This window comes from Hemicordylus capensis, chromosome 3, assembly GCF_027244095.1.
Source record: "Hemicordylus capensis ecotype Gifberg chromosome 3, rHemCap1.1.pri, whole genome shotgun sequence".
Classification (NCBI taxonomy): Eukaryota; Metazoa; Chordata; class Lepidosauria; order Squamata; family Cordylidae; genus Hemicordylus; species Hemicordylus capensis.
Window position 1 is genome coordinate 131,685,602 of NC_069659.1, and position 26,192 is coordinate 131,711,793.

The window sequence follows — 26,192 nt, forward strand, 5'->3', positions numbered from 1 at the left end:
AGATGACCGGAGACTCATGGTGCGAGACATTCACTTTTTGTATTGTATTTTTAGTGTTATGAAAGCAGCCTCATTCTGGGAAGAGAATGGTTGCTGCAGAAATTGTATCTTTAAATCAGCCTTTCCATTCATATTTAATCATCTTTTTATAATCTGTCATGTGCCTGATGGTTGTATTCATAGACAAGTGTAATTGGCACCTGCTGTAGCTCTGTCAAATTGTTCCTGGGGGAATGAAAGCTGCAGATTGCACCCTCATTTCATATTTGATTATGACAAATAAATATTTGATTATCGCAATACTGTAGCTCCAAAAGAAATGATTGGATTAAGATGATATACCAGCGATGAAATACGCATTGCACTGTTCCAAAGACAAACTTCAAATGATCTCTTTAATGCATAGAATATATTAAAGTAACTTGAAGATGTTTACACAAAACATATAAACTAAAACAAAACCGAGCAAACGTTTCAGTGTTAATACACCATCCTCGGCGCTCCATTTAGCATGCCAGCTAAAGGCACTTAAATACAGAAGCTTAGAACTGGAAGCAGCAAATGGATAATAAATAGATCACACATGAGGGAGGAGAGAGCAGACCTTTTGCCGAGGAGATATTAACTCTTTCATCTCATCCTTATCATTAATATTAGGTTTCAATTTGAACATGAGCTATGCCTATGAACATTGCTTCCTTGAGCTTACTAAATTCCCTTCCACAGCCAATATTGATACTTTTGTTTTGATCACTTTTCCGTTATGATGTTCTTTCATGTGTATTGCCCACAGTATTGTTCATCTTTTGTTATGCTGCATATCAGCCAGATGTTCGTTATATATTTTCATTAGTGGTCTTCCTCTTTCTCCAATATAGAATGCTGCACATTCCACACATTCAATTTTATACACTTCCCCCTTCACCTTACACCAATCCTCATCCTCCTCACAGATAGAACAATCCCTCCCTTCACATCTGTTATACAACTGGGATTTAAGGAAATGTTTTAATGTTTTAGGTGCTATACAAACCACGTTAGCCTTTACTCTATGTCTACTCAAGGTTTTCTGTACCTACCATGCAAATCTATTTGTTACAAATAATTACATTGGAAACAAAACAACTTTCAATTGAAATCTGGACTTAAAGGAATTGTATATCCTTTCCTGCCCTTTCCCATACCTCCCTCACCCACTTAGGCACACACACAAAATATTTGGGCGAGGGGAGCATAAATAAAGTATACTACCATGCTCTCTAGTCTCCAGCAATGCCCCCCCCCCCAGCCCCAATTCCTTCAATTTTAATAAAAGAAATCATGGGAATGTGTGTGGGTTTTTTTTTTAAAAAAGCCACAAAATGCCTCTGTGCTGTCTCCAGACCAGAAATGACATGGAAAATTACTCCAGAAGTCATTTCCAGTGCCCCTGAAACTGAGGTTAGGCAAAATTTGTCTATTTTTGCACCCGCAGATATGGAAACCAGGTCTCTAGGATTGCATTGCAGTTGCACAAAACAGCAGTTGCTGGAACTGTGGATGAGGGCCTCCTGTATTAATATATTTTTAAAAAACCAAGTCAAAGTAGCTTTGGAGTGTGTCTGTCTCTGTGTGTGTGTCTTTTAATTAAAGAAAAATGATCCCTTGTTGCTTGTGCCTCCTTAGAGAGGCACTTATGATGCAGAGGTATTCAGCAACTCCTCTTGTGTGATTAGACTGTATCAATTTCAGTTTGTGACTCCTGAGGATGTGGACAAGCTGCTTGGAACGGTGCGTCCTGCCACCTGTCTGCTTGATCCTTACCCAACGTGGCTTATACTATCTGGCAAGGGGTTTGTTGTGGAGAACCTGGTGGCAATTATGAATACCTCTCAGAGAAGGCAGGATGCCTCCTTGTTTAAAGGAGGCAATTATTAGACCTATTCTTAAGAAGCCTGCCTTGGACCCCCTCAGAGTTTAGTAGCTACCGGCCTGTCTCCAACCTCCCATGGTTGGGCAAGGTGATTGAGAGGGTGGTGGCCTCCCAGCTCTAAGCGGTCTTGGAGGAAACTGACTATCTAGACCCATTTCAAACTGGTTTTCGGATGGGCTATGGGGTGGAGACTGCCTTGGTCGGCCTGATGGATGATCTCCAATTGGGACTTGACAGAGGAAGTGTGACTCTGTTGGTCCTTTTGGATCTCTCGGCGGCTTTCGATACTATCGACCATAGTATGCTTCTGGTACGTCTGAGGGAGTTGGGGGTGGGAGGCACTGCTTTGCAGTGGTTCTGCTCCTACCTTTCTGGCAGATTCCAGATGGTGTCGCTTGGAGACTGTTGCTCTTCAAAATCTGAGCTTTTATATGGGGTCCCTCAAGTCTCCATACTGTCTCCAGTGCTTTTTAATATCTACATGAAACCGTTGGGAGAGATCATCTGGAGATTTGGTGCTGGGTGTTATCAGTATGCTGATGACACCCAAATCTATTTCTCCATGTCAACATCATCAGGAGAAGGCATATCCTCCCTGAATGCCTGCTTGGAAGCAGTAATGGGCTGGATGAGGGATAACAAACTGAGACTGAATCCAGACAAGATGGAGGTACTTATTGTGCAGGGTTGTCACTCGGGAAGCGATATTGATCTACCTGTTTTAGATGGGGTCACACTTCCTCAGAAGGAACAGGTACACAGTCTGGGAGTGCTTCTGGATCCACACCTTTCCCTGGTTCCCCAGGTTGAGGCAGTGGCCAGAAGTGTTTTCTATCTGCTTCGGTTGATATGCCAGTTGCGTCCGTTTCTTGAGGTTCATGATCTCAGAACAGTAGTGCACTTGCTGGTAACCTCCAGACTTGATTACTGCAGTGCGCTCTATGTGGGGCTGCCTTTGTACGTAGTCAGGAAACTGCAATTAGTACAAAATGTGGCAGCCAGGTTAGTCTCTGATTCATCTCGAAGAGACCATATTACCCCTATATTACAGGAGTTGCACAGCCCTAAACAGCTTAGGCCCACGGTACTTAAGAGAGCGTCTTCTTCTACATGATCCCCATCGTCCACTGTGTACATCAGGGGAGGTTCGTCTGTGGCTACCTTCATGTTGTCTGGTGGCCACCCAGGGACGGGCCTTCTCTGTTGTTGCCCCAAGATTTTGGAATGCGCTTCCTGTGGGAATAAGAGTCTCCCCATCACTAGCGGCTTTAAAAAAGTGTCTAAAGACTTGTCTTTTTACCCAGGCCTTTTAGCTTTTTAACTATGTAACTTTTAAAATTTTGGATTATTTATTGATTGTTTTCAGCTGTTTTTAATATTTAATTGATTTTAATGTTTTGTTTTTATTTGTTGTGAACCGCCCTGAGACCTTGGGCTGGGGCGGTATAAAAATGCACTAACTAACTAACTAACTAACTAAATAAGATAGTGAGAACCCTTGGTATAAGATGTATGAATACTGTAGTGGATTCTTTGTTGGTATAAGCATGAGACGTTGGCTCAATGGAAAATACATTGGAATACATTTCAGGTATTTTGATCATGTTTGAAAGAGACTTTTTCTGGTTTAATCCTCCAAAGAAACTGGGATGGATCATACCCCCATTTGAGATTATGGAATTCATAACATCTGGGAGGAGTCTGAGCACATGACACTTATAAGTAAAAAGTCTGGTATAGCTGACAGATATTCTGGTTGAAGATCTGTTCCATGGTTCTGGGCTAAGGACTCAGTTAATATTTATGGATTACTTATATTAGATTTACGGATTAAGAAAAGATATTGTGTGTTCCGCTTCTGTGCTCCATTTCCTCAAGAAATGTGGAAAGAACAGGTTCTAGTCTGAGCATTTATGTCATTTTAGTCTGAGCATTTATGTAAAAAACATTAAGTGCATAGTACTTTCAGTTTCCTATGCAGTGCAGTAGGTGTTGTTGACACCCCAATACCTATTCTGGTTTAAACTGTATTTTTAGCAATATATCAAGTGTGTGGTGGATGAAACACAACAGGACATGAATGTTGAGTCTGAGCTGAACATGAAGTTGCAGAACACTGAAATACAAGTTTTACTGGGTTTTTCCCTTTTCGAATGGAATAGAATCCACTCCAGTTCCTTCTTGTACTTTATTTATTTATTTATTTATTTGAATTTATATACCACCTGATATAGAAATCTCTAGACGGTGTACAAATTAAAACATAATATAAAATATAAAACATGTAAAATTAATAAAACAGATAATCACAATAGATACAAACACATTAAAATTTAAATTTCAGTTAAAAGCCTGGGAAAACAGGTACATCTTCAGGGTTCTCCTAAAAACAAACAGAGAATGAGATCTTATTTCAGCAGGGAGTGCATTCCAAAGCCCTGGGGCAGCCTCAGAGAAGGCCCAGTCCCGAGTTGCCACCAAACGAGTTGGAAGCAACCATAACTGGACCTCTCCAGATGATCTTAATAGGCGACAGGGTTCACAACAGAGAAGGGGCTCTCTTAGTAACTTGGACCCATGCCGTTAAGGGCATTATAGGTAATAACCAGCATTTTGTATTTTGTTCAGAAACCTAGTGACATCCAGTGCAGTTCATTTAGAATCTGTGTTATATGGTCCCTTCGGGTAAACCCAGAGACCAGTCTGGCTGCCTTATTCTGTACCAATTGTTGTAGGTTCCAAACTACGTACAAAGGCAGCCCCACATAGAGTGCATTACAGTAGTCAAGCCTAGAGATTTACCAGCCTATGTACCACCGTTTTAAGGTCATTTGTTTCCAGAAATAGATGTATCTGGCCTATCAGCCAAAGCTGATAAAAAGCACTCCTGGCCACTGCCTCAGCCTGAGAAACCAGAGAGCGTTTGGGATCCAAGAACACTCCCAGTCTATGAACTTGATCTTCTGAGGCTTTAAACTGGTTAGTCTGAACATTGTGGGTGACACTGAAGGGTGTGTGTGTGGGGGGGGTCATGTGGAGGCAGAGGGAAGGTGTGCGCAAGCCTGCTGTGTGTTCCCAATCTAGAAATGTTTAATGAGTGCATTAGGCCATAGGTATTAAAGACTTCACAGGAACATAGGAAGCTGCCATATAGTGAGTCAGACCATTGGTCCATCTAGCTCAGTATTGTCTACACAGACTGGCAGGGGCTTTTCTAAGGTTGCAGGCAGGAATCTCTCTCAGCTCTGTCTTGATTATGCCAGGGAGGGAACTTGGAACCTAGATGCTCTTCCCATAGCAGCTTTACAGTGCTCACCCTTCTAGTCTCCTTTTCATATGCACCCAGGGCAGACCCTGCCTAGCTAAGGGGAGAAGTCATGCTTGCTACTACGAGGCCTGCCCCCATAGGCTTCTGCCTGCCCCCATAGGCTTCTGCCTTCTCATTAAGACCTTGTGGGAAGGTTCTGCTCTCTAAGCCAGTTTCATCTTCTAAGGCTTGGTCAGTGATCACTTGGATTTTCTTTTGGTGTTCTGGCTCTGGAGCTCTGTTGTATGAAAAGTTTGGACTCTTCAATTCCTCCTGGCCTTCAGATAGATAGTACAAACTGTGATCCTGTCAGAATTTCTCTGGTTGGTTGAAGAGGAGGATTTGTGTCTGTGTGTGTTTCTATTTCAACAGATTAATGTCAAATTACTTGTTTTTGTTATATGTTAAACTATTGCAAGCTTCTTTGAGGGCAATGTTGCCAAAAAGCACCATATACACATGTCAACATTAAATAAATACATTCTGTCTGCTCAATACAAGACTTCTCTTCTCCATGGTATTGGTGATAGGACATGTGCTGTTAGCCTTAAGTAATCATTTGGTTCCTTGTTATTTTGAATTTATACCAAACTCAGATCTCCAGCACTAGATGCTGTTTGTCTTAGAATACAGCTTTTTGTTACCCTACATTCTTTAAATAAGCATTATGAATATCTAAGTCAGCATATACTGACTTGGGCCAGTGGGGAGTACATCTTATCACTTCTAGCCAAGGAATCTTGTATGCTTCTGATAATTAGGGGCTGATTATTCTAGGGTTGGACTTGACCACTTAAGACAGTGTGTATTCTTGATTATTCAGATTCTGAATATTCTGATCACTTATCAGTATATATATTTTTAAATAACTTGGTTCAGTACTAAAGTTTTACTTTTCCCCCTTTTTAGACTGAGACAACTATTGGTCTCACTTCATATCAACAGAAAAGGTAAGGTGTTCCACAGAGTATATTAATTTACTTTAATTCTGAGCAATGGTTAGACGTACATAATCACTATTTGAAATATTGAGTACTTGACTGTCTCTAATAAAATAATCACTATGAAGCTTGAATTCTATTTGTATAATCTATAAAGGGGATATTCATACAACTATGAATATATGTGCATCTTGTCATGTGATGGCTTAATTGTGTGAAATGTCCAGGGTTGAGGAAATTTACTAGTCTGTTACAAGTGAAAAATAATGCCTGACAAGTGAAAAAAGTCCTGATAAGTAATGAACCAGCATAGCTTGAGAAACCATCTGATTAGTAAAATATTATGTCTGGCTGTTAAACTGAGCCAACATTTTTTCACCCCTGGAAATTGACATTGTAGACCAGCTATTGGAAATGGGTTTTTCATACAACATGAGCATGGTTCCTGTTGCCTTAAGTTGCACAGCAGGGAAATGCTTGACTAACAAGCAGAAGGTTGCCAGTTTGAATCCCCGCTGGTACTATATTGGGCAGCAGCAATATAGGAAGGTGCTGAAAGGCACCATCATCTCATACTGGGTGGGAGGAGGCAATGGTAAACCCCTCCTGTATTCTACCAAAAAAACCCACAGGACTCTGTGGGCGCCAGGAGTAGAAATGAACTTGATGGCACACTTTGCCTTTATAAATATATAAATATTTAACTGCTGTCTCAAGTGATCATGTGAACTGACTCTTGGAAGCAGTGAACTGTAATCTTGGAAGCAGTGAAAATATCCTGACAAACTAATGAATTGCAGATGGTTGCTTAGGTTGGTTGTTTTTTTAATGTATGCCATTAAAATGCTCAAGGCAGCTTCCAACAAGCATTGAAATGTAAAACAAATACAAAAATGATTATAAAAGATGAGACAGTAGTCTGACAGTCTAGTCCAGTAAAATGAGTTTGAAAACTGATTCCTGCTAACTGAGCAAAGGGGAACCTTTTTAAAGTGATGATTCTCTTTATTAAGCAGGGGGAGAGCAACTGGCCCTATTCAGCCCCAACACAGAATCCCTCCAGTAGCTATTGCTAGTGTCTATCTTATGTTTCTTTTTTAGATTGTGAGCCCATTGGGGACAGGTAGCCATTTTGTTTATATATCTGTAAACCACTTTGGGGACTTCAGTTGAAAAGCGTTATATAAATAATCATCGTATTCATAAAACAATAAAAACCCAGAAGATATATTTTCATTAGGAAGTTATAGAGTATTCTATAATTTAGAAAGAGAAGCAGTTATTCTCAGCATATAGAAAGACTTCACTTGGAACTAGCCACTTAGCATGTGTTATGTTGCTCCAAGATGCTCTGTCGTCTATCAGACATGCGAAAGGAGCTTCTCGTGTTCATGTGATCAGAGCCTTCACTTGGTTTGGGAACTCAATCTTGGGTCAGGTAAATAAACTGCTAATCATTAAGCACTGTAGATAGATTAAATGCTTGCTTATCTACTGGCATCTGCAGCATATTGTGCTTTATTTGCTCTTGCTCTCTGCTTTGCAATGCAGTATAATCAAGCTAGGTAATGCTTGCTGTGGGATACATATGGAGAATTCTGCCATGATGCTAAAGTTAGCTTGACTGACCTCTGTCCCACACACCCCATACCAAATCCCTCCTGCCAAGGGGTCCATCTGCCCCCCTCAATTTTTCCTCTTTCAGTGGTTATCACAGACCCCTTCCTCTCCCAAGTCATCATATCTATCTATCTATCTATCTATCTATCTATCTACAATATTTATACCTTGCCCCTCCAGTACACTACTGCTCAGGGAAGCTTACAAAAAATAAAATAGATACGGTGTAAAATAAAAGATTTAAACAAGTTTAAAAGACCAGGTTAAAACAACATTTAAACTTTTGATAGAGCATTTTAGACTAAAAAGTTATTAATAAATAGCTAAAAACAGAGAACTATTAAAAACTGAAGAAGCTACCAGATATAAGCAGCAGAAAACACAAGAAAGGAAGGCATTTTGTTCTTGTGCTGGATTTTTTCCAGAAGGTTCAAGCAACACCTCACTGCTCTCAGATTCTGAAAAAGTTATATAGGAATAGAGAGAAACCATTTCTTCTTTCTCCATGAAGAATGGTGGAATAAAGAAGAGGCAGTTTCTCACAAGTTAGACTTCTGCAGAATATTTGAAGATGTTCATCCGATAGAGGAGTGGAGCTCGTCACTGATAAATATGCAAATGAAATGTATGGAGTTGTCTTCTGCCTATGGCTTCCATCTTAGCTGATGGGATGCCAATTTTTTTAAAAAATTGAGCTACAGTACCCCCACCCCCACCCCCGTATCAATATGCATCTTAGCTCCTATTTGTGCTTGTCAGTTTGCGTCTTTAAAAATTACAGCACACTACAAATAAGTATTTTACATGAGTATGTCTGTATTATATACAGCTTCATGTCTTGTAAGCTCACTGTACAGAATTACCATTATAACAGTTATGTATTTATTTAAATTTATATACTGCCTGACTCCAAAGGCTCTAGGCGGTCATGTATCTGCAGGTGGATATGGATTGCATTCAGGCTTTCTTGGTACCAGTACCTTTTTGTAAAGATTTAAAGCTGTAAGCTTGGAAGCTGGTAATTTGAAGGCAACTTGGTCTAGTCCAGCTGTACTGAGGTGTGACTCCCAACATCCAAACACTACTAACAAGTCAGCATTGAACTAGAGAGAACGTTAAATCTGCATAAAGTCATTACTGTCATTTTTGTTCTGGCAACCATCTTGGCTGCCACTCCTTGAATACTTGACAGCACTCTTTAAAATACCCCACTAACACTCTAGCTCCCCTTCTCTCAAAGTTTTAATTACTATTGCTATCTTCCTAGCCCTTTGAGAGTTCTAGTCACCCAAACCAGGACACACACACACACACACAGCGGAAGTTAACAGTCTCAAGCTTTTAATATATGTGCAGGAGGTTTTAAAAAACACACACTGTTACTATTGCAGTTGGAAGATCATAATCTCATCCTGTTATACCTCATTTGTAGGTGTACAAATATCTTTGTTTCAGACTGTAGAGGAGGAGAGGCATACACATGTTTTGATGCTTCATATTTAATGTGAAAACCTGGTGTCTGTGTCCGTGTGTTTCCTGAAGACAATACATCTGTATGCTATACCATACAACAGATGAGTGTTTTCTCACAGTTCAGCTGCTTAGGTGCATTTATATTACCTCAGATGTGAATCATGCTGAACACCAAAAGTAAACTGTCAGCCAGGCATTTAATGTCAGTTTAACTGCTGCACTGGTTGTCTTTCCTGTCTGCTTTTGAAATGCCAGGTCTGCATTTTATGAACCAGGCACATGAACAATTACAATAAAATGTCAGAAGCATTCAACCACTTCAACTGACAACTATGTTTGATACCACTACTTTTGCATAAAATAGTATTTTAAGAACTGCAGGAGTCCACAGCTGCTTCTGTTGAAATTTGCTAAGCATTAAAAGAAGAATCATAGTCAAATAACTGAATGCAAATTTTGGTGTTCAAAACTGACTGACCCAAACTTGGAGGGGGTGGAACTACACAGGGTATTTGATCTAATATTTGTTTGTCTCCAGTCTTCCAGTGCATTGCACATTCTTCAGGATTTCTCAAAGATTACAGATTGTGATCCCCTGCTAACCGAGCAAAGAGACACCTTTTAAAAGTGGTGATTCTGTTTATTTAGCAGAGGGAGAGCAATTGGCCCTATCCATCCCCAGCAAAGCATCCCTTCAGTGGCTGTTGCTGGTGTGTCTCTTGTGTTTGTTTATTTATATCTCTGTAAATCGCTTTGGGGACTTCTATTGAAAAGCAGTATATAAATATTTGTCACTAGCTGGGCCAGGCGCAGAGCATCTGCGCAGCCGGCCCACTTCTTCTCTCCCCCGCTTCTCCCCGCCCCCCACTTGCCGGCCAGCCTGCTTCTTCTCCCCCCCCCCCGCCTGCTTCTCGGCTGGCAAGCCAGCCGACCTGCCCGTTTCTTCTCTCCGGCCGGCCACTTCTCAGACGCCCACCTGCACTCCAGCCACCCCTGCCTTCTCTGCCCGCCCGCCAGTGCTGTAGTTTTCCTGGCCAGCCGCCACCAGGCCACCACCGTTAACCCCTGGGCCTGCCGGCTGGCTGCTACCATTTTCTCCTTCCCGCCCGTCCCCATCACTATCCGGCAGCTCTCCGAACTCTCGCAATAGCTGCCACGCCTGGGACTAGCAACAGATACATTTAAGAGAATTAAATATATAGAAGATATTCGTGGTTCCGAGGTCCCCTCTTCAAGTTACTTTAGTACTTGGGGTTGTCATTCATCTAATCCTGTAGAATTAAATTCCTTTCAAAGTGGTGAACTGTTCTCTGTTCCCTTTACATATCTCGAGGTGCAATTTCCTCCTTTTTTCCCATTAGTGCAACTGTTGTCCTGTTGGGCCACATTTCCTTGGTTGGAGAGGACAGCTGCAGAATAAGTGTTAAGCAGCTCTGTCTTATCTCTGTCGCCCATTACAACAAACACACACACCCCACCCCACTCACTCACTCAAGCATTTCTCTACTCATGCCACCTTAGTTCTTTGCTCCTTTCAGAGTTGCCCCCCCCCAGGAAGTCAGGCTTCAAGGCTTTCTGTACATATGTATGCACATATCATATGTGCTGGGCCCTTGAAATTGTTGCAGACTACTTGCTCTTATTGTTGGCTGGGAAGAAAAAGGTGCTCTGTAAAACCATCATTGACTAAACTCTAGGTATTGTGCAATTTCAGTATTTAGACAAATTTCAAAGCCATTCTTTGCCTTTGTTAGATTCGTAAGCCAGTTTCTTAAAGACTTGATAACAGCACCAGCAAATAAGTGCTTAGACTGGGGCACAAAAAGTTCAGCCTCTGGGCCATGTTTGTTACCAGTTCTATAATAACACTGGTGCTTTGCCAGTTTGTAGTGATACTAAACCTGCCTGCCCTGCCATTACATATTTTGGATCAGAGTTAACTACTTTTGCATATCCATTTCTTTTAACCTGTCTTTCTGGAGACAGAATTCTAAAATTCTTACCCACTCTTCAACCACCTAGTACTACAAATCTTTTAGATCTGTGTCGGGTAAGCAGAGTTGCAGCATGTTATCTATCTGAAGGTACTTGAATACCTTTTAATTCTGCATATGGATGTTGATTCAGTACTAGGTGGGGTTGACTTAAGTTTTGCCTTGAAGTATCCTGGCATGGCTTAAAAGGGCTTGTTGAGCAGGAAGTATGCAATATAGCAAAAAAAGTCATTCTCGATTACTATAATAGTCATTAAAGTAATTCTAAAAGACTGGAGGTAGTGGTGGTTTGATTTTCTTGGCAGAATGCCTAGTCTTCTATGTGCAGTGGATTAACGAATATTTCCTTTGTGTGTATTGTAAATAGTTACTATGCATAACTGCTGCAATGGGGACAAAATTCTATAGATTAGTTAGTGAGAGAGTAAACATAAATAAAACAAATATAGTTGCTACTGGTATATTACATCAGCCAGGCTTCTTCTCAACAAATCAGCTAGCCTCTCCTACTATATCAGTTGAAGGTAAACAAATTGGCACTTTGCTATACATCAGCAGCACATGTAAATCCTGGATAAACATTTTATGACTATACTTGGGTACAAATGAGAAAAGGCCCTACATGTATCCTCTTCGACAACTTTAAACCTGCTGACCCAATCTATGTGTGGGGGGAATTCAGAACCTATTGGTGACAGCTGTAATATGCATAGGCTATAGACAGACACCCCCCCCCAAATCTATGGGGCAGTGTTTTGACCACAAATATGGATAATCTTTGTGGATGCAAAATAAGCCACTTAGGGAAGCAAGAGGTCAGGGACTGACTTCTTTGCAGCCCAGTAGCCCTTCATGGCTTACACAGCCATACAGATTCAGTCAAGGACGCTGAACAAATTCCAGGACAATGAACAAATAGCCTGGTATCTGTTTATACTGAGCACACTAGTTTACCTTGTTGTACACCTGGGTGAGAATCTGCCTGAACTCCTCCTTGCACACCTCTTTTTCTTATTTGAGCCGACTGTTCTTTTTATCTGATTTATTTTTATTCATGATTTGTTGAATTTTAGTTCATAGTCGTAAGTCAAACGCAGTATGCCTTAACATAAGGTACTCCCCAGGCCTAACACTGAAACTATCGGCAGCCAGTGCAGTTCTTTTAGAATTGGTGTTCTTTGGTCCCTTCGGGTAAACCCAGAGACCAGTCTGGCTGGCGCATTCTGTACCAATTGTAGTTTCCGAACTACGTACCAAGGCAGCCCCACGTAGAGTGCATTACAGTAGTCAAGCCTAGAGGTTACTAGCATATGTACTACTGTTTTAAGGTCACTAATCTCCAAGAATGGACATATCCAGTGTATCAGCCGAAGCTGATAAAAAGCACTCCTGGCCACAGCCTCAGCCTGAGAGACCAGGGAGAGTTTGAGATCCAGGAGTACTCCCAGACTACGAACCTGGTCTTTTAGGGGGAGTATAACCCCATCCAGAATAGGCAGATCCAAGCCATCTCTCAGATCCTGACCCCCTACATACAGTATCTCGGTCTTGCTTGGATTTAACTTCAGTCTGTTATCCCTCATCCAGCCCGATATCTCCTCCAGGCAGGCACTTAGGGGGATCATGCCATTTCCTGATGAAGTTGGTATGGAGAAATAGATCTGGGTGTCATCAGCATATTGATAGCATCCCAGGCCATACTTCCTGACAGTCTCTCCCAGCGGTTTCATGTAGATGTTAAAAAGCATTGGAGGCAGTATGGAGCCTTGTGGAACCCCACACGTCAGCTCCTGCTTTTCAGAGCAATAGTCTCCATGCGACACCATCTGGAATCTGCCTGAGAGGTAGGAGCAGAACCACTGTAAAACAGTGCCATCCAATCCCACCTCCCTCAAGTGACCCAGCAGGATACCATAGTCAATGGTATCGACAGCTGCCGAGAGATCCAAAAGGATCAGCAAAGTCACACTCCCTCTGTCGATCACCAGTTGGAGATCATCCATCAGGCCAACCAAGGCAGTCTCAACCCCATAGCCCACCCGAAAGCCAGTCTGGAAAGGATCTAAATAATCTGTGTCATCCAAAGCTGCCTGGAGCTGAGAAGCAACCACTTGCTCAATCACCTTACTCAACCAAGGAAGATTAGAGACGGGCCTGTAGTTAGCTAATTAATCCAATGAGGGATCCAATGCAGGTTTCTTCAAATAAGGTCTAATAATAGTCTCCTTGAGACAAGGAGGTGTCCTGCCCTCCCTCAGAGAAGCATTTATGATATTTATCAGACCCTCTCTGATAATATGACTATCAGATGAAATAAGCCAAGTTGGGCAAGGGTCAAGAGAACAGGTGGTACAGCGTATAGTCCAAAGTAGTTTGTCCACATCATCAGAAGTAACAGACTGAAAATGATCCAGTTCAATCCTACAAGAGGAGTTGCTGGGCACCTCTATGATAGACTCTGCAGTAACCGTGGAGTCTAGTTCATCACGAATACAAGATATTTTATCTGCAAAAAAGTTGTTAAACATATCACAGTGAGAATCATGGCAGGAGTGACTGGCCCAGCAGTAGCAACTCATAGTCTAGTATGCATGCAACAGCCCCCATCTGTGCTAGCAGTGGGAAGGGGCTGTTGGCTGCTGCTGGTGCATCCCCCTTCCATGGGTGGTACAGTGTGCAGTATGTAGGCTACTGAGTATAATGAGAATATGTAGTCATTTGTTGTGCATTGTGCAATACATAAAGGCGATCAAGTACTGCTCTGTAGATCATGAATTTTAGAACTTTCTCTGCTTTATTTTAGATCTGTGTGCACCAAAAACAGTTTACCTGTCTACCTTTTTATTCACTGACTTGATAACAATATTTGGCATAGTGCCTGCTTTGTACACTCTTGAAGTTGATTTTGCATTGGAAAGGTATCAGACAGTGGGACTTCCCCCACTGAGCTTTAACAGGCAAACTTCTGCTAAGCCAGAAAAAGAAGTAGGGATGAGAAGCAATCTAACTGAAAAATCCCAAAAGGCCTGATGTTATCTGCTTATTGCGTCAAGTGCCCCTTAGCCACTATGTCTGAGTTCCAATCCATAGGCCACAATAACTGGAATAGACTTAGCAATAAAGAGATGTGTGGTATCGCTTAGAGCTCCAGCCAGACTGGCGTCTCTCCTATAGTATAATAGTGTTGCTGCCTGTGCTAGAGTCCTTTTGAAACTCTCATCCAGTGACTGGAGTAGCCTGTCTCGTAACATTTAAGTGTGTGTGTGTGTGTGTGTGTGTGTGTGTGTGTGTACATACATACACCCACCCACACCCATCTGTTTTACTGGGGTACTTTTGCTGAACGTTTGTGACAGAAAGTACTCTTGTTTAAAAACTTGAGAACCCCTCCAATAGAAAATACCTAACTTCTAGTATGCTTTCATATAATTTTGGACCTTGATGTGTATGGCAGATGTCATGATTTCAGAGATAATGCCAAAGACTCCTCACTTCATTAGGTACCATGGATGTGGGAGGAAACAATTCATATCTTTTTCATGGCCCCAAGAGAGCTGTATGTACACGGCAACATAAAACTTGCTTGTTTGTCACTTCTAATTACCTGTTAGGATTTATAAGTCTTGGGTGGCGGAAAGAGTCTAGGACACTCCTTGACAAATTTTCTTTTGTCTTTAGGAGCCAGAGTGCCATCTACTCCTTTTGTGGGGCAGACTTGCTGCTCTCTCCCAGCAATGTCCTCCTCTTCATGGGGTGGTCAGACTATCCACCTTGTTTGCTCACTCTTTCTCCTGGTTGTATACATCCATTGCCCAGCTCAGGCACTACACTTAAATTTCCATGTGCCCTGGCAAGCTAGTGCCTGGGAATTGCTGAGCCCTAATCTCAGGATCTCTAGTGCAGTTCTCAGCATTTCTAGAGCTATATAGTTTTTAGATTCTTTTGAAGTTAGCCAAGATGACTAACTTGTTAACACTTGTACTGAAGATACGTAGTTATATGTGCATACCTTTTGGTGAAAATGTTCATAGTTGCCAATCTACATAGACTTGAAATCACAAAGCCGTGCACAGAACCACTTTTGAGTGCTTGCTGACAGAAGCTGGAATTGTCCTTATAATTCAAACTCTTAACTGAATAACCTTGAAAGCTCCATAACTTCATGGAGCAGAGGTCTATCAACAGCTACTAGTCGGAGGGCTATAGGCTACCTTCAGCCTCAAAGGCAGGATGCCTCTGAGTACCAGTTGCAGGGGAGTAACAGCAGGAGAGAGGGCATGCCCTCAACTCCTGCCTGTGGCTTCCAGCGGCATCTGGTGGGCAACTGTGTGAAACAGGATGCTGGTCTAGATGGGCCTAGGGCCTGATCCAGCAGGGCTGTTCTTATAGTTCTAAGCAACTGAGTATACATAAGCTTGCAGATCACTGTAACTGTGGATTATTAAGAGTTGGGCCCTGCTAATTTCCACAATCATCCATGCCTCTTTGCAGTTATTAAATCCTTGACATTATGGACATGTTAAGACACTCATTACTTTACAGATCTTTAAAATTGTGCAGTGGTATCCTTGTGCAGCCCAAACAGCAGGCACTAAAAATACTGCATTTACCTGAATCCAAGACTAGGTGTCCCCCCCCCCAGTTCTTCAGTGTTAGAAACTGGAAGGCCATCTTAAATTTAGGGTCCTCTTCCTTTTGTGTAAATAGTATAACCTATATTTAACATATTTTAAAAAGGGGGTCGTCTTAAATTCAGGGTTGACTTAAATTTGGATAGATATGGTAGACATTGTCTGAAGCCCCAAATTCTTACAAACTATCTGAATTAATCACAGTTGACACATTTAATAATACTGTATTGTTAAAGGAAGAGACTTATGCTCAGACTACTTTTCTAGCCTTGTAAGCCTATGATCACAAAGGAAATTTGAAAGCCTATTGTCAATTTTGTAATTTGTGTTTGTTTCTTTATTAACATCAACTCCATGTAACTTCCTATGATGAAGCAGATTTGTGAAAATATTATGTAAAATTATCAAATCCTGAATATTAGTCATTTGTTAATTTGTGTGGGTGTGCTTTCACAGGATCATTTTGCAACATAAACCTACATGATTGTCTAAGCACAAGTTTCCCATCAGTGCCTTTCATCTGAAGACTAACGAGAGTGTTTGATGGAAGGGGTGAGAGAAGCAACAGGCACCCTGTATCCATTGTACTGTTTTGAAAAGTCCTGAGAGAAGCTCTGCAGGAACAAAAAAATGGAACATTCCTATTCTAATCACTAGCACCCAATTTTCAAGGAATGGAGCATACAGCTTCCTGTTATGAATGATCTAAGTGGGAGGCAGGGACTGGCACTACCTATTTGTAAGGTAAAGTGTTCCGTCAAGTCGATTTCGACTCCTGGTGCCCACAGAGCCCTGTGGCTATCTTTGGTAGAATACAGGAGGGGTTTACCATTGCCTCCCCCCTCACAGTATGAGATGATGCCTTTCAGCATCTTCCTATATCGCAGCTGCCCGATATAGTACCAGTGGGGATTCAAACCGGCAACCTTCTGCTTGTTAGTCAAGCATTTCCCCGCTGTGCCACTTGTATCAGTCCTCGAATCCTCCCAGTGATAACGGCTGCTACAAAGTCATTATTTATGCAGGCTATTTCTGTACATAGTACCTGTTCAGAATGATTTGATTTCAATCAAGTTTACAGCATATTATTTCCTGAATACACACACATACAAATTGGCTGATTATGCAATTGAAACCATATCTGTTTGCAACTAGAAAAAGACCCTTTATACTACCCATGAACATAACCCCAAAAGTCCCCAGTCTACATGTCCACATAACAATGATACTACATAATTTGTCAGCTTAGGAGAGCAGTTGTTAAATTTAAGATCTGTTTGGTGTTCCCTGTATGTTTAGGGCATGAACAGGTGGAGTGCATGCTCCCAAGGCCAAGCTGAAGGTTACTCTTGGCTCCATTTGACATATGAACCAGCCCACTGTGTCATATTTAATAATATCTGATCTCAAAACCACATATTTTTGTGTATTTAACCGTCAGTGTGTGTTATACTGGGACCTAGAATCAGCTTTAAAAGATGAGTGTAGGTTCACCTTTAATTGTGTCCTATATTTATCCCATGTATCACAATGTGTACAGTAGGTTTCCTCTTAACAAACATGTAAATTTAGTCATTCTTCTGTAGGCGTAATAAAACTTGCTATGGTACATCTATTCTATCTATAATGGGTAGATGCTTATTGTTTGAGAGAAAAATGGAAGATAGTAGCTAAAAGGTATGGTGCTATGCAAATGTTTGGAGCAGTGTTGCTTCTAAGATGTGTGCTCACAATTTTTTTAATGTCCACTTAGTTGATGCCCTTGATAACAATTAAACAAGCTTGAGCAATTGCTTTCTTCACTCAAGGATGTACTTGATAAGAGTTTAGAACTTCTTTATAGCTGTATACTTGTGTGTACTTAAAGCTGGGTTTTGCGATAAGGATGTGTGAGTCGGCTCACAGTGAGCTGGCCTGGTTCGGGAGGTCTGAGGTTGAACTGGACTGGCCCCCAAAGTGGGGGAGCCAGTCCGAGTTAGAACAGGACTGCCCCCAGGTTCGCAGAACCAGCTTGGATGGGGGGTATATTTGTAAAGGGGAATCTAGCTAGGATTCCCCTTTACAAGTACAGGGGATTTCCTAACTGAGAAAGGCTTTCCATTCACTTTAAAGCAGTGAATGGGAGGGTGAAATGCTTAAAATTTACCATTTTAAAAAAATGAAGCCCCGCTGGTGGGGGCGGGGGGAGGTGGCCACTGTGGCCTTGGAGACTTTGGTGGCAGTGGGGCTCCTCCAACCACTCTCCCAAATCATAGTCTGAGCCAGCTGCAGCCCGGTTAGAGAGGCCTCGCTCAGAGGCTCCTCCAGTTGGACTGCAGCCAGCCTGGACTATCATTTGGGAGGGTGGCCGGGTGGTTGGAGGAGCCCCCCCCGCTCCAGTCTCCCCTGTCTCCATGGCTGCCCTCGCTGCTGGCGTGGCTTTGTGTTAAAGATAAAAACTAAGCATTTTGACCACCGGCGGGGCAGTTGGAGGAGCCCCTGCCATAACCTCCTGAGTCCCTGCCACCCCAGTGACCACCACCGCCCCCGGCCGGTGGGGCTTTATTTTTAAGGTAAACTTTATGCATTTCACCCCATCCCCACTGCTTTACAGTGAATGGAAGGTCTTTTTAGGCTAGGAAAACCTCTGTACTTGTAATGGGCTGGGCTTGATTGAACCCGAGCCGCTTGGGTTACCTCGAATCTGGTCCAGATTCCGGTCCAGAGGCTAACGTCCAGCTGCCTCACATACCTCTATTTTGCAATATGCAACCGTGTTTTTGTAGTCAAACTGGTACTTTCTATTAGGGGGCATGCTTGGATCGCAGCTGAGTACTGGTCCAAATTCGGACTCCAGGAAGCTGCCTGGAGCAGTAGGTACGCTAAAAAGGACCTGCATCTTTACTCTTAAAGGTGCCACTTGCTGCCTTGAACCCCCAAACCAGTCCGAGTTTGGACCAGTACTTGAACTGTGGTCCATCCCCACCCTCTTCTTTCTATGTATTAAATGTGTCTATTACTAACCTACATAACAGGGTGGTTGTGAGGATCAGCATAATTATGTAGACTGCTCTGGGTGCCTTGGAGGGATATAAATGTAATAAATAAATACAGTGCATGCACAACAATTCCTGTATAATTCTGATTTGCACTAGTATGGAAGTAGTCCATACACAAGGAGCTCATGTAAGACTGTTCTGTGTGTTATCTTTTTACTGTGTACACACAGTGCAAAAAGACATGGTGGAGCAGCTAGCTCATGAATGAGTAGGCTTGTTGAGAAGTTATGAGCTGACATTTGATTGCAGTCCACCTATATAGCCCACTGTTGGTAAATGTGCAGTAATAGTGGAATAAAATGCAATAGAATAATATGTGCTTGCTGGAAATGGGAAAGTAGATCTTTCATTCTACTGTTAATGGTAAAATTCCCAGCATTGGTGGACTAAGTACAAAGAATTCTGGACACACATGCATTACTAGTGTCTTGTTGCACTTATTTATTCTCTTCTCATTTTTCCAGCAGCTTATCTATGTATCGAGGCAATTGCAGACCTATTCGGTTTGAACCGCCAATGCTGGATTTCCACGAACAGTAAGTTGGGAAAGCTATGGCTGGTATTTTAAGTAGAACGCTTTCAGAAGTTAACTTATCTCAAGAACCTGTGTAGTCTAAAGGCAAAGCAGGTTATATTTGCTGTTAGATGCCCAGAATCTTGGCTGCCTAGCACTGCAAATGTTACACACATCAGACTGTTGGCTAGCCAGAACTTGGTACAGCGGGTTTAAGTGGATGGCTAGTACTCTCAGTTCACATGACTACTACTACTACTACTACTACTATGAATATTTATATACCGCTCGTCAACAATCATTAGCAGAAGGTACGCCTGTTGAACTTCAGCCAAACCACATGGTTTTTCACTTTGAGCCTGAGAAGCAAGTACCACAGGGCAGATGGTGGAAGAATTAAAAATTGATGCTGGATGAAAGAAGTTTATTATATTGCTTCAGTCCTTTTTGAGGAATACTTTCTTTAGTCAGAGACAGCTAATATGGCTGTCTATTAATGCCAATAATTAAGGGAAAGATGTTAATCTGTGTACAAAGAAAAAATGGATTCAAGTCCAGTTTATTACAGTCAGCAGAACTGGGTGTTAAAGCTTTTGTGGGACTGCACCTACCACTCTAGGCACAGAAGGTTTGAGGAGTTGGAAGTAATATAATCTCGGGAAAACTTTACCACTTGATCCTTGTGATTATGTTAACTGGTTCTTAATGTGCAGCTTTTAATGCAAGATAGTCCACATCCTCAAAGCAAATATCAAATTTATGCTTGTCAACAGCATTCCCCTTATTTAGAAGAAAGGTTCAACTCTCTTATTTTGTTATAACAAAACTGTCACTCCTAGAGACAAACACAATTCTGTATTTTGCCTTGAATACTTTATCATAAAATGAAAAGGCAGGATACTAACTTTTAAAAATTTAATTAATAAAATATTCCAGTCTTACAAATAAAGACTTCTGGTGTGATTGTCCACTTTTCTTCCCCATGTTTTCTTGCTCCACTTCTTTCCAGAAGACAGTTACAGGACTGTGGCATGGAGATTGTATGAGACATTTTAAATCTTCCATAGTTGTAAGGTACACACCTGTATAGGTTTGTGTTCTTTCCTGCCCTAATCTAGCAGCTATAAGGCCAAAGGAAGACAGAATCCAGCACTGTGTACAAAGCTGTGTCTTCCCTCATCCCATCTGTTCAGATCTCCTAGATCTATAGTGAGAAAGTAGCTCTGTGTGGATATATATTTACAAGTCTGAAAAGATGCAAAGAGTCCTGCCTGCACCACAGTGTTGTGTCAAATGGGGCTGTGTGTGGACCAGGAGCAAACTCAGTATAGCTTTTTGGGAGTGGGGGACAGTAAGGTTTTCTTACAGGATTTTTTTCACATAATTTTACCAGATAGCAAAACTATATATTCAATATATTGCTTGCATAGCTTTGTTGAACTACCTCTGTTGAACCCTCCATTTTTGCCTGCCAGTATTTGCTGAGTTTCTCTGGTAACTTGGAAACATGAATAGAGCACTTAGTGAACTAAACCTCAACATTCCTCCTCCACATATATGTTGTTGCATGATAGCTTAGAAAGCAAACTCAGGGCTAGTCTCTTTACCCTTTTTTAAATAAACGTACTGAAAGCAAGTACAATTCTTTGGTCAAACTGTTGTGAAAACGTTGAGCTTGTATGTGCTTGAAAATACTTGTTTTAAAAGAATAAGCTTGAATTGTAACACAGCATCATAGAACTCGGAATGCAAGCCTAGTGACTAGTCTCCTGCATTGTAGTCTGAGCCATAGAAAACTAACTTACCTCTGCTGATTCCCAATGTTTTCACCTTCCACTAACATGTTAGTTTCTCCTCGCTTGTCTGGCTGTGATGGCAGTAGGTAGATTCATGTTAGCATGTGTGGATTGCTGCTACAGAAGTGATCTACACAGCAGGAAACCTGGGAGAGCCACATTTTCCAGAGTCCCTGATGTGCAAGTTGATTCTGTAGTCATTATGTGCATCAAGGAAGAGAGCAGGGGCCTATTTGCTGCCTCTGTAGCCAGGTAATGCAGTTTAGGGTGTTGGAGAGGGATGGGGAGGAGGGATTTGTACCCTGTTGTGCTTCCAGTGATGCCATGGGGAGCATGGTGATCAGAAAAAGGGCTCATCATGGGACTCAGAAGTTTTCTGACTTGTTAAGGAAAATAGCTTGGTTAATAGAACCCAGTTGTGAATGGAGCCTGGGGGTTCTCCCATCAGCAGTGTAACTGAGAAGGGTAATAGACCGTAGTCGTCAGTGTATAGGATTGGACAAGTTTGGGTTTTGAACCAAACATTTATCCATCCATGTGACTTACCACTTGTCTGGGGGAAAGTAGCAGTTGCCCCTTTCCTGCAGTTGAGGCAAACTGCATCTATCAGTTGTTGTTTTAATGTTGTACTACACTTGTTGCACTAGGGAACCACAGTGCTCTTTCCTTTCTCCTTATCATAACCCTTGAAGGCCTGAAGACACCAATGAGGGCAGTTGTCATTGTACTGCATTTCCCCAGACTGGAAAACAGCACTGCTGCAGAATCTGCATGTGCTTTTTCTCTCCCCTGGGATTAAAAAGAGAGAACTCTGTAAATGGAGTTTGACCCACTGCATTGTACAAGGTGACTTACAATCTTTAAACAAAAGATAAACACAAAATATAGCTTGCCTCCATCTAAAAATAGTTCCATCCTCTTCTTGAAGCAATTGGACGTTGCATCATGGGTAATATAATTGAAGAACTCTGTCTGATGCTGCTTGCTGTAAAGTAACAATGCACACTTATAGAAAAGGAATTCTTAAAGATCCTTATCTTGTCATAGAGTGTTCTAGGTCAAAAAACAAAATACATTCCCAATTACCAGTGTACTGACCTGTCTTCATGTCCTTCCTCCCTGCATCCATAAAACTGTAAAAATTCTATGGTAGTAGGCAACTGATGACAATCCTAAACATATGTTATGCTCTCTTTAAACAGGCCAGTTGGGATGCCAAAAATGGAAAAAGTTTACTTGCATAATCCCAGTTCAGAAGAAACTATTATACTAGTATCGATATCTGCAACAACCTCACATTTTCATGCATCTTTTTTTCAAAACAGGGTGAGTCAGTTCTGCTTTTTGAAGTTGGTTTTATTATGCAAGCTTATCTTATGCCAACATGACAGATTTTGCTTTAAACATCTCAATGACTAAAATAACTTCTTTTTAAATGAAAAACAAAATTGTGCTAGATACAGTTTGCCTGTGATTAGTTGTATGAAAAATAAATGTAAGGGGACATTTTTCTGGGGAGAAATCTCAATGTTTCCTTAGATTTTTGGCTCCGTATTACTTTAACAGAAATATTGGTTTAAGAGGCAATGACTGATCTCAGCTTGCAAATGCATTCCATTCCAACCTGGATTATGCTGCAATTTTAACTGGTAAAAGCAGTCATATTGTTAAATACCACCAAAAATGTTGCTGCCTGTGTGGAACTGAGCATCTCATGTAGCTTGAATGCTGGGTCAGGTATGGCTTGCATCAGGAAGAGGTTATTGCTTAATCTTGACAAGTGGCTGCCTGCAAGGCTGTGTGAAAGTTCATCTTCAAGTAGTGGTAAACTCTGCTGCGTTAATGACCAATAAGTCATTTGGAATGTTACAAGTTAGAGTATCCATTTGATACGACATCACACCAATCCATAGTTGAGGAAGCTTAATTGTGGATTTATGTGATATCTAATTACATAGTTTATGATCAGCTGGCAAACCTGAATTGATGTGGGTTTTCAAACCATGGCTTAGGCTAGCTGTGGTTTGGCATGATGTCTAATTGAGAAACCATAACTTTTTGGATATCAGTCTGCCTTTGGTAGTGCTGCATCATGGAGATGGGAGGACATTTGCGAAACTGAATGGATAGAAAACAAAAGCAGGTAGGCCTTTGCTTTAGTGCTGCCAAAACCAAATAATAATTGGTACGGCACAGAGGCAGCTGCATATAGTACTGTGCACTTTCAGTGCAGGAGGGGCCTCCTTTATGAGAAGGAGAGCCCCATAATCACCCCAGCAACTAGGATGATGCAGGGCAGGTGATATGCTCAGAAAATGCTGGGAGGGTTAAATAGAGGTATTGTGTATTCAACGTCTGTACTCCTTTCCAATAACAAATAACAGGATCTGGATTGTGATTCATTGCACTGATAAGAGGGGGTTCTGCACCTGTGGGGGATCATTGGGCAGAATTGACTAGCTCCTCTAAGTGCTTAGCCATGCCCCCTGCATGTGGTGCACTTCGTTGATTTGGGTGGGCTAGTGTTTCTCTCCTCAGTTCCTTTCTGACCACCATTGTGTCAGCTCCTCGGTTACTAGCAGTTTCTTCTGTGAAAAAAGCAAATGGATTGATTTATTACTCCTGATTTGGACTGGACCTGACAATTCTGTTCTGAATGTCTATTTTTTAAAAAGAAAGAAAAGAGAAAGACTTTGTTTAACGACGAATGGATGGATCTTTCGACTATGACTTCGGCTTGTGGGATGGATCTCCAATACAGTTGGGGTCGGAGGTTTCTATACATTTCCACCACCCTCTATTGAACGGGGTACTGGTGAAGATCCTGCAGGATTTTTAAAATGATTGCTCCATGGTGGCCGCAGCAGCCATGGTTTCAGCAAGCACTCAATGGTTGCCTCAACAAGAGGATCTTCTGTTTCTGGAAGGCTCCACCATCCCAACCTGAAAAGCTTGAACTTGGCTGCCTGGAGGATAGGCTGTTGAATGGCATCCTTCTCAGTGACAGAAAGAAATCTACTCTGATCAACTAAAATAGCAAGTGGAAGTGATTCAGGGTATATGCACAGAAACATGTCTTCCTGCCTCAGGCTGCGTCTACTCGCCAGGTTTTGCTATACCTCACGAACCTTGAAGCAACAGCAATTGACCAGTGTTTCCATCAAGGTCCATCTGGCTGCTGTTTCTGCTCATCATCCCGGAGGGGACAGAAAGACAGTTTTCTTGCATCCAGAGTCAGAGAGATTCCTGAAAAGTCTGAACAATCTATCTGCCTATCTGACGACCTACTGAACAATGGAGCCTGTCCCTTGTTCTGTCAGCTCTAACGGAGTCTCCTTTTGAGCCTATGGCTATGGCTGTTCCTAAACTTGTGACACTGAAGACAGCATTTCTGTTGGCCATAACTTTGGCTTGGCGAGTAAGTGAACTGAATGGACTTTGCATTGATGTCCCCTATATTAAGTTATTTGAGGACAGGGTAGTTGTTTGTCTGGACCCAGAATTCAGACCTAAAATAGTTTTGGACTTTCATATCAGGAGTGACATCGGCTTACCTACTTTCTTCAGGAATCTCATGACAGTGCTTGAGTGTTCACCGCACTCCTTGGACGTAAGGCGTGCACTCCTCTTCTATTTGCAGTTAACCAAGCCCCATAGGAAGACAAAATGCCTTTTTGTCAGCTACAAGGGAAAGGTGCAAGGTTGCCAGATTTCTAGACAGAGACTATCCCACTGGACTGTGGAATCTGTTTTCCTGGTGTACAAGCACAAGAAGGTGGAGCCCCAAAGACCATATGGGCTCACTCTACCAGGACGTACGCTACTTCTGCTGCCCATATGGCTGGCATTAAGCTCAGAGACATCTGCACAGCAGCAACCTTGTCCTCTGAGCATACCTTTTGTTAGGCATTATGCATTGGACCTTCGCTCTGCAGGACAGGCCGATTTCAGGAGGGGTATGCTGAAAAGGGTCTTAACTTAGCATACTGAACCCACCTCCTGACTGACAGTTCGTCACCCACTCTTATGAGTGCAATGGATCACGATCCAGATAAACAGGCTGCTGACCTGTAACTGTTGATCTGGAAGTGATCCGTTGCAGTCATAAGACCCTCCTGCCAGCACCGCTGCAGTATGCGAAGTGACAAAACATATGTTTACAAGAATATTTCAGATGACTTGCCTTATCAAACAGTGGCCTGTTTCCATATGATGTTTGCATCCAAATGTCGGTCCTTCAGGAACTGAGGAGAGAATTACTAGCCCACCCAAACCAACAAAGTGCACCACATTCAAGGGGCGAGGCTAAACACTTCGAGGAGCTAGTCAGTTCTGCCTGAATGGTCCTGCACAGGTGCAGAACCCACTCTTATGACTGCAGTGGATCACTTCCAGGTCAATAGTGACAGGTGAGCAACCTGTTTTTCTGGTCTCAGCATCTATAGACATAAAGGATGATTACATTATTACAGCTGCATGTTGTGGGGTCTCATTGATTCCTAGCACCATAAGTTCATGGTTCTTTAGTTTCTCATGCAGTGTAGCAGGGGTGGTCAGTACTAGGGATGTGCACGGAACGCCAGGTTCTGTTCGAGTCTAGAACAAACACGAATCTGACTTGACCAGTTCTGTTTCGAGGGGGGGGGTTCCATGAATTAAAAAAAAAACCTTTAGTCCCTTCGGGGGGGGGCTCTGCGAAGGTTCCCGCTCGCCCTGCTGGCTTCAATCATCACCACCATGGCCCGTTCAGCTGCTTTAAATTTTTCTTTTAAAAAAGGCTGCCGTGGATGCACAAATGGCCTCTGCAAGGTCCTGGGCCGTGCCAGGCCTCGCAGAGGCCATTTGCGCATACGTGGCAGTAGACAAAATGGTGACCATGCCAAAATACAGAGGCCCAAACGGGCTGAAAAAAGTGGCTGAACTGGCCACAGCAGTTATGACCAAGGCCGGTGGAGGGAGGGGGGAC

General features: G+C 42.2%; 1 protein-coding gene across 2 annotated transcripts in view; it reads left to right on the forward strand.

Annotated features, from left to right (window-relative positions):
• The window catches only part of TMEM131 (transmembrane protein 131), a 125,484-nt gene that overhangs the window by 24,762 nt on the left and 74,530 nt on the right, over window positions 1–26,192 (forward strand). Inside the window, exons 3-5 of one of the 2 annotated variants that reach the window (XM_053307841.1) lie at window positions 6,129–6,169; window positions 19,381–19,452; window positions 22,429–22,552. In XM_053307841.1, the coding sequence (XP_053163816.1) occupies window positions 6,129–6,169; window positions 19,381–19,452; window positions 22,429–22,552 (237 nt within the window). The remainder of the gene's footprint in view (window positions 1–6,128; window positions 6,170–19,380; window positions 19,453–22,428; window positions 22,553–26,192) is intronic. The other variant, XM_053307842.1, reaches the window with a different exon arrangement.